The sequence below is a fragment of the Apodemus sylvaticus genome, chromosome 13 (genome assembly GCF_947179515.1).
Source record: "Apodemus sylvaticus chromosome 13, mApoSyl1.1, whole genome shotgun sequence".
NCBI classification, from domain to species: Eukaryota; Metazoa; Chordata; class Mammalia; order Rodentia; family Muridae; genus Apodemus; species Apodemus sylvaticus.
Genome location: NC_067484.1, coordinates 47,719,220 through 47,735,333, shown reverse-complemented (window position 1 = coordinate 47,735,333; position 16,114 = coordinate 47,719,220). Strand labels below are relative to the sequence as shown.

Below are 16,114 nucleotides of genomic sequence, written 5' to 3'. Positions count from 1 at the left end.
AGCTGTCTTCAGACACACCAGAAGAGGGCATCAGATCCCATTACAGATGTTTTGAGCCACCATGTGGTTTCTGGGAGTTGAACTCAGGACCTTCCAAAGAGTAGTCAGTGCTCTTAACCACTGAGCCATCTCACCATCCCTCTTGCTAAAATATTAATTTACGTGTTTCTAGTTTGTGTTTATAAATATTGTTGTTTTTGATAGATAGTATATAAACATTATTAATTTAAATCCACTTGGCTCTAACCAAAGATTCTGTGTACTTAAATCCTATCGCTGAGTTTTGAAACATCACTTTCTTATCAACAGCGTTCTAACTGTGTGATTCATGGCTGTGAGAAGAGAGGGAGAGTGTTCAGAGGTGCTTCTGACAGGCATCGCAGCATCAGAACAGTTAGGGTTGCAGTGTTGGCAACACAGGAGAGATGACATTGGTGTTATCTTTTTAGAATCCTTATGACTGCCTCAGCTTCTGGAATATATGGCAACTTTGGCCAGGCAAATTATGGTGCTGCAAAGCTGGGCATTCTGGGTCTCTGCAATACTCTCGCAATTGAAGGCAGGAAGAACAACATTCATTGTAACACCATTGCCCCCAGCGCTGGGTCACGGATGACTGAGACTGTGATGCCGGAAGGTGAGTGTGTTAGAGTCTACCACACTGTGTGTGGGAGGAGCGTGTGTTGGAGTCTACCACACTGTGTGTGGAAGGAGCCTCACAAAAGGATTTAATTTTCTGAATACTTAAAATTTCTTTCCAATTTCAGAAGCATTTTGTGTAATTTATGGCTGTTGCTGAAAAACTTAAAGAGTACAGTGGAAACTATAGAAAATGACCATTAATTTTCCTTTTTGGAAGTAAACTTTCATCCCTTATATCTAGCATAGCTAGGTATACACACATATTTCTGTAGACAGGATAACATTTTTACTATTTTATAATAAGTATATCACATTTATAATAATATATTACTTATCTAGATCACATAAAGTACAATATGAAGTGCATGGAATAAATATGGAATGTAACATATATTATTTTTGCAGCAGTTTTGCTTTATAGGAAAATTGGTTAGAGCACAGAGAGTTCTCACATGTTCCTCTCATGGGCTCCTGTTGACATTTGTGCTGTCTAATGGTGATGAACTGATACTGATTTAGTGTTGTTAGCCAAGGTTTATAGTTGCATTAGGACTCACTCTGTCTTATAGAGCTGTAAGACTTCTTACAAATGCATACCTCATGTGCCACTCTTACAGAACCATACAGAGCTCACCAGTGCCACCCCTCCCTCCTTCCCCTTTCCTGCTGGATGGCGGAAACTCATGTATTGTTTGGACGTAGTCCATGGTGTGGGTGTGGGAGCACCACCATTTATTAACTTACCTATGAGGGCATCTTGGTTGCTTCTGGTTTTGTTTGTCTGTGTATTTTATTTTGCTTGTTTGGTTTTATTGTTGTAATTGTTGCTAGCAAGTTTTTATGTTAATTTGGCACAGGCTAGAGCCATTTGGGAAGAGAGAAACTCAATTGAGAAAATGCCTCCCACCACATTGACTCTAGGGCATTTCTGAATGGATTGATGCTGGTGGGCACGTCATGTGGAGCCTTCCCCGGGCACGTTGTTCAGGATGGTATAAGAAAGCAGGGTGAACAAGTCATGAGGAACAAGTATGCTTCCATGGCCTCTGCATAAGTTCCTGCTTCACGGTTCCTGCCGTGAGTCCCTGCCCTGCATTCCTTAGAGGATCAAATAAGCCCTTTTCTCACCAGATTTATTTTGGTCATGTTTTTTTTTTTATCTCAGGAATAGAAACCCTAAGAAGATAGCTTCCAATAATTCACATCTAAGTTCCTTATGGACATAAATTTCTATTATTGAGAAAATTCTAAGAAATGTGATTATTAGATAATTTGCAAGACTACTATATCTGTGTAAGAAACTACTGAATGGTCTTTCACAATGTCTTCATCATTTGCATTTCCACCAGCACTGACTTAGAATTCCTGTGCTATATCTTGCCAGCATTTGGCAAACAAAATAGAATCTTAGTCCTTTTAATAGGTAGCTAGTGATGTGACGTTACTATTTTAATTTGAGATCCCTTGATGGCTTGTGATGCCCGGCATTTTCTTTGCTGTTGCACTTTTCCTTCGGTGAAGTAGCTGTTGGTTTTCTATTTATTAGTATTCTGGGTGTGCCCGTGGTACTTGTTATGTGATGCATGTGGAGGTCAGAGGTTAACTGTGACGTTGGCTTTCTTATTCCAGCCTTGCCTGGTTCTGCGGATAAAACTAAGGCCGCCGGGTAGGATCTTGCTTTGTAGCCTAAACTGGCCTCACACTTGACAGCTTGCCTCCACCTCCTGAATGTCTGCACCTTCATTCTTAGCTTGAGTTGGTTCCTTTTTTGAGTTTTAAGTATTTGTGTATTTTGGAAACATCTTTTGCAAATGCATTTCCCACCATGTGTGGCTTGCCTCCTACTCTTGTTTGTTTTTTTCCCCCTTAGGTTTTTTCCCTTTTTTCTTTTTACTTAATCTTCTCTCATACATTGCTTTCCAACCACAGCTTTCTCTCCCTGCGCTCCTCTCAGCACCTTCCCCCAGACCCACTGCTCCTCTGTTTTCCTTCAGCAGGCCTCCCAGGGAGATCAACCAAGCTTCACATAGCAGGTTAGAGTGAGACTAGGCACTCACCCTCACGCCAAGTCTGGATGAGGCAACCCAGTAGGAGGAAAGGGTCCCAAGAGCAGGCAAAAGAGTCAGACACCCCCACTTCTACTGGTAGGTGTCCCACAAAAATCCCAAGCTACACAACCATAGCATATATGCAGAGGACATGGCGCAGACCCATGCATGCTCCGTATTGTCACTTCAGTCTCTGTGAGCCCCCATGAGCCCTGCTTAGTTGATTCTGTGGACCATGTTCTGGTGTCCTCCATTGCTTTCCTCCAACAGTATTTTCTTCCTCTCTATCACACAGGTTTTCCTGAGTTCCACCTAATGTTTGGCTGTGGGTTTCTGCATCTGGTCCTATCAGCTGATGACAACAGGTTTAGGCATGGATCTATGAATGTAGCAGAATACCATTAGGAGTCATTTCATTGACTTCTTTCTGGCCAGCTGTGTTTGGACCATGCTCACCCCGTGGTCTCTTCTGTTAGCCGCGTGCTCATGTTATGAGCAGCCCCCTTGTTCTGCGGAGTTCTTCTTTAGTCTGGACTCTTCATCTGAGAGACAGCATGTGATACATCATTTCTTCCTCTGGCTTATTTTCTTTTGCTTCTATAGTTTCCACCTGTGCCCTTGGTATCCATCTGTTTTTATATATCGTTTCTCTTTTATTAGACCCCATAACATATTAGTTGTTTTAACATTTGATAATCCCCGAGTCTCTGCTGTGTTTGAACCTGGATCTGGCTTGTTGTTGCTTTTTAGCGTGGCTTTTGGTGTATGTTAGATTCTGAACATGATGCTTTGGCAATAGAAACAGGCAAATTGGGCTTTGGATGAGCTTTTAATTTTTTATACTGGTTTTGAAGTTTATTCTTTGATTTAGATGTAGGTACCAAGTCTTCAGTTTCCTTTCAGTGTTTCATGGTTATTGTTGGTGTATGTGTGTCTGTGGGTGTGCACACATGCGTGTTTTGTGCATGTGAAGACCCTGGGTTGGCTCATCTCTCTCCATCTTATACACTGAGGGAGGCAGTGCCCTTCAGTCAAGCGGAGAGCCTGTCTGTGGCTAGTCTGCCTAGCTGGCTTGTTCTGGCATCTCCTGTCACTGCTTCTGAAGCTAGAACACGCAGGGTGCCACACCCATCTGGCATTTGTGTGGGCTTTTGGGGATCCAACCCTCACATTTGAGCAACAAGCACTTAGCTGCCGAGCTGTCTCCCTGTCCCAGGCTCTTCATGGGTTGTCTGTTAGTCATATGTTGGCCTGGCTTTGCTCTTTTGACTGCCCTTGGTTTGAAGTTTACTTTTTCTGTTATCATCATATCTGCACTGCTGTATGCCTAGCTTCTGCTTGCGTGGTAAATTGACATCCATTGTTTCTTCAGTGTTTCCACACTGTGCGTGTTTGCCAGTAAAGTGTATTTATTTCATAGAGACAACAAATGAAGCATCTTGCTTTAAAACCCGATCTGTGAATCTGCATATTTTAATTGGGAAGTTAAGAGCATTTGCATTTTGGATTATGATTGAGAGAAGTTTTCTAATTTTGTTTTCTCACTGTTGTGTTTGTTTGGACTCTTGCTCCTGTCTTCTCCACTTCTTGTCCTCCTCGTCCTCCGCCATCAGCCGGGGTTTGCCGGTCCACAGCCCGGGCAGGATGGGCTCCTTCTCAGTCCTTTTTCACCTCTTGTTCTGCCATGCAGTTTCTTTCCTGTGTTCTCTGGGTGGAGACTTTCTTTCTTTTCTGCGTTTCGGATTCCTTTAATTGTCTTTTGTAATAACTGTATCCTTGATGCTTGAGCAACAAAGTAGCAGCTTTTCAGGAGAAAATTAGAGTTGCCTAGGCAAAGATTGGTGAGCAGAACTTCACATAACATTCAATTAAATTTATATCAAAATCTTTATCAGAATATAATTGTATTTGGCTATATCAGTTAAAATTTGCACTTACATTATCCTTTAGATACAACTATAAGATATTATAAACAAATAACATACTGTAGGATACAGTCGACTCTCCTTTGCACTTGGAACATCTGAGTACCTTAGGAAGGGAAAGTACTTTAAGTTACTGGCTTACTGATGAATATCGAGGAGTGGGGAGCTGAGCTATAGGCTCACGTTCCTAAGTGTGCCGCACAGCAGAGCCAACGCTGAAGTCCAGGCCTTCGCTTACCTTGAGTGACAGTTCATTTCTACACTAACACAATGCTCCCAGAGTGCACTGGGAGAGCATGCTTACAGCTTGTAGTCTCCAGGACAGCAGAGCGTTCCCACCCAGCCATTCTCTGCGCCTATAGTTGCCAAGGACGCCTCCTAGTTTCCTGGATGCTTATTAAACAGCCGGCACAGTGGAATAACTTGGAGAATGAGTGCTACCTAAGACTGTTATTTTATATTATTTCACTCACCAGTCCTTGCTCAGGCAGCTCTGGTAATTTTATTTTAAAAGTCCTTGGTTATTTCTGTAAAATGTTTCCAGAATGTAAAATGATTTATGAAGCCTGTGTGTGCACTCTTGGTTACTGATGTTCTTGTCTTTGTTTCAGATCTTGTTGAAGCCCTGAAGCCGGAGTATGTGGCCCCGCTGGTGCTTTGGCTTTGCCATGAGAGCTGTGAGGAAAATGGTGGCTTATTTGAGGTATTTGGAAACTTTGTTGCTGTCCTAAAGCATTGTTTCTCTAATTACATTTTAAACAGATGGTGCATCAGTATGTCCCAAATGCTTACATTTGGAAAGGTCTGTACCAGTTGCATCACTTGGCTTGTAAGTTTCTGTATATGTTACTGTGGAACAAGTGCTAAGCCAGGGAAGGAGGTATACACTGCTATCCCAGCAGTCTGCAGGCTGAGGTAACAGGACAGGAGTTTGGTTCCACTTGGGCAACTCAGCAGGACCATGTTTTAAACAAATGTAGATCCGTTGTTTTTTTTTTTAGAAAGTGACATCATTACAAATCTTTTTCCATAGCTGAACATTTTTAATACTTTTTCCTAATTGCAATGTGGCTAATTTGATGTGTTTAGTAAAATATAGAAAGTCTTATTGGTTTAATTAGCTTAATGATAAAGCAGATGTTTAGAGTCAGCTAGGCCAGAGTTTGAATGTTTGGTGTGTACTTGCTGTCTTGCAGGGTACTGTAAATTAGCGCCCAGAACTTCAGTTTCCTTGAGGTCTTTGTGACAGCTACAGATCATTTAAAACCCTTGGCACGGGAGCCTGATGTTTCCTTCTTGTAACTTTTAATTATAAATATAGAAGATATTATGTTTTACTTGTGACAGATCAATAAATATAGCTTTTTTATTTTAAATTCAGCCGTAAGCATTTATTTTTCCCAATCATGAAGCTCTGAATGTCTATTGTAAAACAAAAGCTACCTACAGCTCCACCATTTGTTGGAGTCATTTGTGCACTAGGAACTGAATGTAAGGCCTTGGGCCACCATCTCAGCTAATTTACATATTTTTGTGTATCTATTTGTGTTTGATCTTTTTCTTTTAGCCTAAAGTGTTGTATATTAGATCTCACTCTACCCCATTTTTGAAATTCTGTCAATAACGAACCTATTGTAGGTAGACTATAACATTCAAAATATTTCTTAGCAAAAAACTGTCCTTCAGTTTTTGTTAAGTAATATGTTATTAGCTAATTTGATTTGAATTAAAAGCTGATGAGTAACTAAAGGAGAACAGATCTCTATATATTTGAGCAAAGCTATGTGCCTCCACCTTTCTAATCAGACCAACTGAATGTGAATTATGGAAATTAGATGCAGAAAGAACTTTGCACCCTTAATTTTACAGAATAGAAAAAAGTAATAATGTTGAGTCACTTAGAGTTTGAAATTTGGCCTGACCTCTTTTTACCCAGTTAGGAACCAAAATATTACTTATTTCTTTATAGTTATATTATTAACTGCACAAACTAATGTATCATCTTTGTGGAAATCTTAAATATATAGGAATGTGAATAGGAGAACATGAAAACCAGTACTTTCCAGAGAACTACTATTAATGTTTTTTTAAATGTCTCCTTCTGGTTTATTATTAGGTGTGCATTTTACATAGATTCTTTTTTTGTTTTGTTTTGTTTTTCTTTGTTTTTTTTGGATTTTTTTTTTTTTTTTTTTTTTTTTTTTTTTTTTTTTGAGACAGGGTTTCTTTGTATAGCCCTGGCTGTCCTGGAACTCACTCTGTAGACCAGGCTGGCCTCGAACTCAGAAATCCGCCTGCCTCTGTCTCCCAACTTCTATGATTAAAGGCGTGCGCTACTATCGCCCAGCAGATTCTTTCTTTAGACAGACCTTTATATACATCCTCATCTCTACTGCCATACAGCTAAGATCATGCATACATCTAAAGTCTTATGTCATTTTTTTTAATTATCTTGTGGACTTTTTTTTTTTTTTTTTTTTTAATTTAATGTATGAGTGGTCTGCTGCATATACATCCTCAGGCCAGAAGAGGGCATCAGATTCCCTTATAGATGCTTGTAAGCCACCATATGATTGCTGATAATTGAACTCAGAACCTCTGGAAGAGCAGCCAGTGCTCTTAACCACTGAGCCATAGGTATGCTGTGCAAAGTTCTGACGGATTTCTGGAGTTGCTAGTGGTAGTTGCAGGTTAGTTCGGGTGGTGCGGTTGCTTTGGCCCATGAAAAGAGTTTGTAGTTTGTTATTTTGCCCACGTGGTTAAAAGTGATGCTGTTAGCAGGTAGTTGGAAGAACATCTCAGTCAGGTGATGTGGTCCAAGGTTGGAGATGCTGACCGTTCAGCACCTTCCAGAGAACTAAAGGGAAACCAGAGGAAAGGCTTGGAAAGATTTTCCTGAGATGGATGTCAGGAAATAAAATACACTTTGCAAGGATAGCCAGCCAGGCCAACTGAACAAACGAAGAGCCAGCCACTGTGAGAAGGGCCTCTCACAGTGTTTGCTGAGGGGGGCGGGGAACTGTTCTGCCCAGGATGAGCCTGGTGCAGGAAGGATGCTCTGTCGCTTCCAGCTAGCAAAGGGAGAAATAGCTACATTGTATTATGGTCGCTCTGACTTTGTGGTCAGTTTAGGTGGCTTAGTATGGTCCCTAGTGTAGCAGGTATGTTTTAGATAGGAGGAAGTAGCCAGCCACACTTGTCACTTAGTGTAAAGCCTTAGTTCAGTCAGAGAGGTGGCCTGTGTTGGTTTGTTTTTAACATAACCAGGGACTAGTAGCTTGAGGATTGCTCATTGAAAGGCCGGTGTTAGGAAGTTTTCAGTTGCCGTCTTAAGAATTTGCTTCTTTTCCCAGTTCCCTTTGCCCTTTCGTGTGGCCATAACCACAGCTGCTTAACCCACGGTTAATTGGATCTATTAAAGCATGGTAAAGCGTAGTACAGGCAAATGTTGATGAGAAGTCATACTGTTGGACTTAGAGCCACTACGGCATCCGCTGTGGTGAGTTTCTTCTGTTATGCATGTGAAATTTCAATAAGGTCTGGCCAATAGTGTGTAAGAAGAATGAGTTTCTTTAATCCGATACTATCCCCTTTAAGGTTTGCTTGAAGGGTTTCTACAATATTGCAGAAATAAAACACATTTTTTTTTCCTGTGAAAATTAGAGTGTAGTTCTTTGCCTTGTCTCAGCCTGGTGAAGCTCCCGGCTTTGCCTGCTGCAGGCTTCTGCTGTGATGCCATTGGCTGACACCAGGCGTGGAGCCAGGGGGTTTACGCGGAGGTATAATGCCTCATTTGCATCAACTACTATCGTAGTACTCATGACTAAGACATGCTCATGATGATTTACACGAGATGATCTGTTTTTTTTTTCCTCCCCTTTGTTAGGTTGGAGCAGGATGGATTGGAAAATGTAAGTCTCTGTTGGGTTTTGGATTGTGATGGTCTTTTTCCTTTTATAGCCTGCCTAGCCATTAGAGATGGATAAGGATCTTATCAAAAGCCTGATCACTAGTGTGTACTAATGCAGACTTGAGTCCTTGGTCCAGCAAAGGGTGCTGCAGCATGGTGCTGCAGGCCTCTGCTAACGTTAAGGCCCTGTGCCGCCCCATAGTTTGCACGTGGCTATCTTCTCTCTGCAGACACTGTGCTTTCTGCTGGTTGATGTCTGTCCTCCAGTGGCTCCAGCTTCTTGCTCTTTCAGTGGGTGGGAGAGAGGACTGTCTGAAAGATGGGAGGAGCCTGTTCTAGGTGGGCAAGCCGGCTCTCCAGGTCTCTCATGCAGTTCTCTGCTTTTTAGACTGTAAGATATCAGGATGAGGGGAAGGAGAGGGGATATATATAGGGGCTGCAACTAAGCTGTGGTAATTGTTTCCCCCACAAATATGGTAGTTGATTTATAACGTTAAAAATATGAAAAGTTCAGGATCTCAGCTTAGTTGTCTGTTTGTATCACAATCATAGAATTAATTGAATTGTTTGAAGACTGATAACACTGGAAGATATTGGTACATACATTGTAAATATATTTATGACTCAAACATATATCAATGACTCCAGTCTAGTTAAACACAAAGCGAGTTATATTTCTCAATTTGAGTATCTTAATGATGCCTGGCACTAGTGTTCTGCCATCATGTTTAAGTGTTATTACTAGTTAGTTATTCCTATGGAATATTTAGAAAAGAAAACAGTGTTAAATCTCTAAGAGACCTCAAGAGCAGCAGTACTTGCTGTGACCTGGCGTGGTTCTGGTGGGGCTGTGGGACGAAGTACCAGCTGAGAAGGGAGCCATGCGGTGCAGGGTCTGTGACAGGTTTGTAATCTCTGCTTCTGTCACGTCAAGTTCTCAGGTCACAGCATCAGAGCTCCCCCCACCCCCGTCTTCATCTGTAAACTCAGAGACGGAAGCACCTCTGACCATATGTGTCTCAGTCTTTAGGTTCAGCAAGAGACTCTGCTGTTAGTAGTTCCTGACAAAGTTAGGAACTTTCCTGACGTTCTCTCTTCAGCTTCACATGTATTTTTTTAAGTTTATTTTAAACCTGATTTAATTCTGCGTCCTTTAACTTGGTGTGGGTTACTTGCCCCGGGGAGTGGCAGGCTCCTCTTCTGCACTTCTACACATTCATGTTCTTGTGCTGTGCTCCTACTATTTTTCCACTGCTTTCACCTGTAGATCTTTCTCTACAAACTGACATGTCTGCTAACGGGTACTTTAGAGAACAGTGCATTCCTTTCTCTGTGATCTTCCCTTATCGTGAAGATGGGCTCTTAAGCATCTTATGTTCTGTCTTTAAGGTATGTGTTCAGTTTCGTGTTTTTTTTCCCATGACTAGTGCGCTGGGAGAGAACCCTTGGAGCCATCGTCAGAAAGCGGAATCAGCCCATGACTCCTGAGGCAGTGAGGGACAACTGGGAGAGGATCTGTGACTTCAGCAATGCCAGCAAGCCAAAGACCATTCAAGGTAGAGTCCCAAGCCATTTGGTCCTGATCAGGGAGCAGAGGTGACAGGCTGTCTTCTCCTGCGCACTGTTGTCTGATTCTACTGTGGTGAGGTCGACACATGGTGTTGGGAACTTAGTTTCTGTAAGTATTTATTCTTTGGGGTTTCTACCCCACCTTTGATTATTCCGTTCCCCGACAACTTTTATATTTATAATTAGCCTTTAATGCACTGGAGCTGGGCAGATATCAACCGTCTAAGCTGTTCTGCCTTCTCTGCCAATATCCCCACGTTATAACTTGTCCTGCTCCATCTGGGCAGCTCTTAACGCCACTTGGCAGCTCTCATGGCTGTGTTTTCAAGGCTCATCCACCCCATGGCGTCTTCTCCCTCCACCTTCTCTCCTCGTGGTCCTCCTCAGACCCCAGGTCCTGGAATTGAAGCCCCACCTACCTCTCTTCTGCCCAGCTATAGACTGTCAGCATCATTATTCAAATGATGATTTTAAATTAAGAAGCAAGGTTACATCGCATTACTTTTTCTATGGGAGAGGTAACCAGAGTATTTAGCGTTACACTACATAGCAACAGACCAAAGCTCCGCAGCTAGGCCTCTTCATACCGAAGACGGTGTTGTTCCTCAGCCAGCTTGCTCAGTGTGTTTTAATCGTGCATGTTTGTTGGTGTGTCTCGTGGCTGGCTGGCTGAGGCGTGTGTACTCATTTGTGCTACATGCACCTTCTCCCCAGATGCTGGCTGCCGCCAGACTCTTATTTTCTAGCCATATGCTCTTTTTATGTTTACATTTTCTTTTAGTTGTGTGTGTGTTTATTTATGTGTGTTTATGCGTGGGTATGTGCATGTGAGTGCGGATTTCTGTGCAGTTCAGAAGAGGACATCAGGTATCGTGGTGCTGGAGTTAGAGGTTGTGAACTCCCCAGGGTGGGTGCTGGGGACTGAACCCCGGCCCTTCATAAGAGCCGTGTGCCCTCTCAGCCTCTGAGCTTCCTCTCCAGCCCGACCCACATGCTCTCACATTGATCTCACACTGATGCAGTTTTTGCAGTTGCCCTAAAAGTGCCCTCGTCTCTCATTTAGTTACAGATGTGTATTGGCTCAGCACATTGTTTTGACTGTTCTCCTTTCCCTCTCCTTTGTCACCTCCTCGTTGCTTTAGGACTTCTTTAGGGACATTCCAACCCCAGATGTTCAGCAGGACATCCCCAGAGCTTCTGGGCCGTCTGCTTCTCTGTTAGCTGGGCTCCTCCATGCGCCGGCCCAGTGACGACTGCCCCTCACCGCTCTCCTTTGGATGTGCGGCTTATTAGCTGAATGCTAAGTTCTTTTGATGCAGAGGCTGTTTTATGTGTATTTATTTTTTGTGATGCTGACGGTGGAAATCAGAACCTTGTGCATGCTGGGAAAAGCTGGACCAACCCAGTACAGTCCAGTTGATGTGGCATCCTTTTAAAAATTCAGTGTTTTAGACTAATTCTTTAAAAATGTTGTATATGTATATAATGTACTGTGATCACATTCACTGCACTCCTTCCTCAGACTGCTCCCATGTCACTGTCTGTTCTCTCTTTCCTTCTCCAGTCTCAGCTTCATGTCCTCTTGGTTTTTAGATAACCCACCCAGGTTGGTAAGCAGGGCAGTAGGCTGTCTGTGGAGTAGGAGGGCAGAAGTGTGGTTACCGCTTCTCTAACTTATTGCAGTGTTCCTAACTCAGGTTTCATGGTAAAGCTCTGTCTTTTCTTATCTTTTCAATCGTAGAGTCAACAGCTGGTATAATCGAAGTTTTACATAAAGTAGATTCAGAAGGAGTCTCACAAAATCACACCAGTCACGCGGCACCTGCAGCCACGTCAGGATTTGTAAGTAGAAGGGTATGACGCTCACCTTTGTACAGTTCCTCCCTCTCGCTCCCTTCCTTCCCTGTACCCACGAAGCCTTTCTTTTGGAGGTAGCCACTCTGTAGTTCATCCTGGAGAAACTCAGCAGTGTGTGTGCACTGTTAGGGTTGTCTTTGGAATAAGCTCAGTTGACATATAAGGGATTCATGATGCTCTCATGACCGTGAAGCTTGAAGTCAACTCTGCAGCTGTCCAGATAATTCTGTACATCTTTTCAGCTTTCTTCTGAGATTTTTTTCTGTGTGGTACCTTGTGTTCTGCTTCGATGGAGGACTGTCTTGCAAGGAGAGGAGGCTTTGGGTATTGTTTTCTAAAGCTCTTCTTAGTGGGCAGAAGGTTCCAGCTCAGCTTCTGCTCTTGGCGTTGGTGATAGTGCAGAAGCTGAGAGCCTGTTCTGTCTTCAGGGGTATAGGCGTGCATGTCGGTTTTGATAGTCTTTCTTTGGGGTTATGATGAATCAAGGTGGTTGCTAGGTTGATGTGTTGGCTAGCCCACACCTTGCTATTTGAAAAGTAACCCAGGGAGATACTGGGTGGGAGAGGGAGAGCCGAGGCTATTACCTCTGCTGCTGCTGAGTAGGACCTGAGATGATGCGGTCTCTAGTGTTGATGTGTGCTGTCCCTGTCAGTCACACGGTCGACACCATGCCGAGAGGGTCTAGTGTTTGTGTGTGTTGTTCCTGTGAGTCACACAGTCCATGCCTTACCGAGGGTTCTAGTGTCTATGTGTGTTGTCACTGTGAGTCACAAAGTCCACCACACAGAGAGGTCTAGTGTTTGGATATGCTGTCCGCTGTCCCTGTGAGTCCACCTCCTCGCGCTGTCCCCGTTCCGCCCCTTCACCTTCTCTATCTCTTCCTGGTCATGTTCCCCTTTGTCCTGCCAACCAGAGAGCACGGCCTCTGTGCTGAAAGGCCAGAGTCAAGAACATTTAGCAATCTGAACAATTCTAAAACATTTTAACAAAATTATTCTTAACCTATCAATTAAAAAATGAATGGGTGATTTATTGTAAGCTGTGTAGATAGGATATAGATAGGATGAACAGACGAAGCTGACCATTAAAGTATAACTTTGCTGGTTTTCTTCAGTTTGACAAGTGTCTTTCTTCTTTGCCACCAGTAATCTTCCTTCCATGAAGTTTTTTCTAAGTTTTTGGGAAAGGATTTTTTCTTTTTGTATTTATTCCTTAGTCCAAATAGCAATTACATTGCTTATTGAAGAATACTAATATTTGGCCTATTGCATAGCAAACTTTTTTTTTTAATATTTTTATTTTCTATATTCTTTGTTTACATTCCAAATGATTTCCCCTTTCCCGGATCCCCACTCCCCATATGTCCCATAAACCTTCTTCTCTCCATCCATTCTCCAATCACCTCCCTCCTTTTTCTCTGTCCTTATATTCCCCTCCAATGCTAGATCAACCCTTTCCAGGATCAGGACCTTCTCCCTACTTCTTCATGGGAGTCATTTGTTATGCAATTTGTGCCTTGGGTATTCAGGGCTTCTGGGCTAATTAATATTCACTTATCAGAGATTGCATTCCATGTGTATTCTTTTGTGATTGGGTTACCTCACGTAGGATGATATTTTCCAGATCAAACCATTTGCCTAAAAAATTTGTGAATTCATTGTTTCTAATTGCTGAGTAGTATTCCATTGTGTAAATATACCACATTTTCTGTATCCATTCCTCCTTTGAGGGGCATCTGGGTTCTTTCCAGCTTCTGGGTATTATAAATAAGGCTGCTATGAACATAATGGAGCATGTGTCTTTATTGCATGCCAGGGAATCCTTTGGGTATATGCCCAGGAGTGGTATAGCAGGGTCCTCTGGAAGTCTCATGTCCAGTTTTCTGAGGAACCTCCAGACTGATTTCCACAGTGGTTGTACCATCTTACAGCCCCACCAGCAGTGGAGGAGTGTTCCTCTTTCTCCACATCCTCGCCAACACCTGCTGTCTCCTGAGGTTTTGACTTTAGCCATTCTGACTGGTGTAAGGTGAAATCTCAGGGTTGTTTTGATCTGCATTTCCCTAATGACTAATGATGTTGAGCACTTCTTAAGGTGCCTCTTGGCAAGGATGTTTATTTTAATGGTTCTTTTCCTTTGCCCACCAGATCTTTTGAGGAAAATCATTGATAACTATTAGAAATGTTGGTGGTTACCAGTCAGATGCTTGTCACTGCATGAGGAGCAGTAACAGGAGGGCTTAGCTCTGTGACATGTCTCAGCGTCCTGTCAGCTGGCAGTGACGTCAGGTCAGGAGGTGCAGATCTATGTCTCTATCGATCTTTATTTAATAGTATATGCACACATACTATTATCTTTATTTTATAATATCTGTGTATGTATTTATGTGTATATTTCTCTCTCTTTAGTCTATAGGTCCTTTGTATATATATTATGGTTTCTAGTTTAGTGTTTTTATGGGATTCTTATGTAAATGAGTGGTCCTCTGTGTCTATATCTTGTTTTTTTGGGCCTATTACTTCTGTTTGTTCTGTCGTATTCTGATCTATTAATTTGTTTTATTTTTATCATCTATATGTGTGTGTATGTGTATGTCTACATATATATGTGTGTATGTATATACACACACACACACTTTATTATTCTTTAGAAGCCTGTTTGTTTTCTAATGAGAGACAAGAAGGGTGTGGAGCCAAATGGAAGGGAGGAGGGGAGGAACTGGGAGTGGAAACTGTAATCATGATATATTATCTGACTATTTTCAATAAAACGGGAGAAATGAAGTATAGTAGACAAGTTAGAAAATAATCTATTATATAATCCCCTGATATTTTGTGGCCTAGGCATCCATCACTGTCAGAAGTCTGGTTTTAAGCCTGAGAATATTGTTGGCTTACAGTTATGATTTGAAGTAGGGCAGCAGATGTTACTGTGGAGGGTCATAGTCTTCCTGCTTTTCTTTTAGGCTGGTGCTGTTGGCCGTAAGCTCCCTTCATTTTCTTCCTCATATACGGAGCTGCAGACTATTATGTATGCCCTTGGAGTAGGCGCTTCAGTCAAAAACCCAAAGGATTTGAAGTTTGTTTACGAAGGCAGTGCCGACTTCTCCTGTTTGCCGACTTTTGGAGTCATTGTTGCTCAGAAGTCCATGATGAGTGGGGGGCTGGCGGAGATTCCTGGGCTGTCATTAAACCTTGCAAAGGTATGCCTGCCATTAATATTGTTTTTTTTCCTGTTTACATGTTGTTGATAAATGTCTTATGCTGCATTACTATGAACAACTACATACATACGAATTTTACGTAATACGAATACACATTGACTATGGTGGTTGGCTTAGGAGTCATGATTTAGTGTATTTTCTTTTTCATGAATAATAGAGGGGTGAGTTAGTTTCAAATTCCAAGATTTGTATACCGATCTATCGTCCTGTAGTCCTGGGATAATGCTGTTAATTCTCCCGCTACCATAATTGTAAGTAGCTAGGTTTAGGCTTCTGCACACAGGAAGACTGAGTGAGAGTGACTGTGTCTGGCTCACATCATCCCTTAGTTTAAAGGGCTACAAGCTGCCCGTGCTCATCGGATGCATTAGCCGAGCAGAAGCTGGACGCATGTTCCCACCCCAGCCATGGAGCTGTGGGCGATCGTTAGCTGCTGGGAGAAGGAGAGACCATGTTCTTTGAGTATAGCCTGGTGTATTCACTAGGCTCCGGTTGAAGACCACACATCCAAGTGTGTGGTGGGCAGCATAAACTGCTCTTGTTGGGCTTAAAGTAAAAAGTCATGAAGTAAAAAGGGTGGGTGGGAGTGGGAGGAGAATGTGGGAGGGGCTGGTGGAGGGATGGACGTGATCAAAACCCATGGTATGAAAGCTCAGAAACTAAAGAAAGACAAGAAATCTTACGGGGCAACAAGGAATATAAGCTGAAGTCCTTGCAATCGCCACAAGGCGTCCTTCTCACAGCAGCCACGGACAGGTCGCTGAGTCGGAGCTGTGGGCAGACGTCTGTCTAGTTGAACTGATCAACCCATTGCCAATTTCCTATTACTGTAGATGGGAACTCATTTTCTTAGACTATTTGATAACATTGGAAGAAAGGGCCAGAAACCCGGGCTGGATTTTTCTAATCTCTCTCCTATTTATATGCTGAATAAGATGTT

At 42.5% G+C, this 16,114-nt stretch overlaps 1 protein-coding gene across 1 annotated transcript in view; it reads left to right on the top strand.

Moving 5' to 3' along the window:
* Positions 1–16,114, top strand: part of Hsd17b4 (hydroxysteroid 17-beta dehydrogenase 4) — a 73,392-nt gene that overhangs the window by 23,680 nt on the left and 33,598 nt on the right. Inside the window, exons 8-13 of the mRNA XM_052155590.1 lie at positions 450–637; positions 5,227–5,318; positions 8,502–8,526; positions 9,953–10,081; positions 11,836–11,936; positions 14,917–15,153. Of these exons, the coding sequence (XP_052011550.1) occupies positions 450–637; positions 5,227–5,318; positions 8,502–8,526; positions 9,953–10,081; positions 11,836–11,936; positions 14,917–15,153 (772 nt within the window). The remainder of the gene's footprint in view (positions 1–449; positions 638–5,226; positions 5,319–8,501; positions 8,527–9,952; positions 10,082–11,835; positions 11,937–14,916; positions 15,154–16,114) is intronic.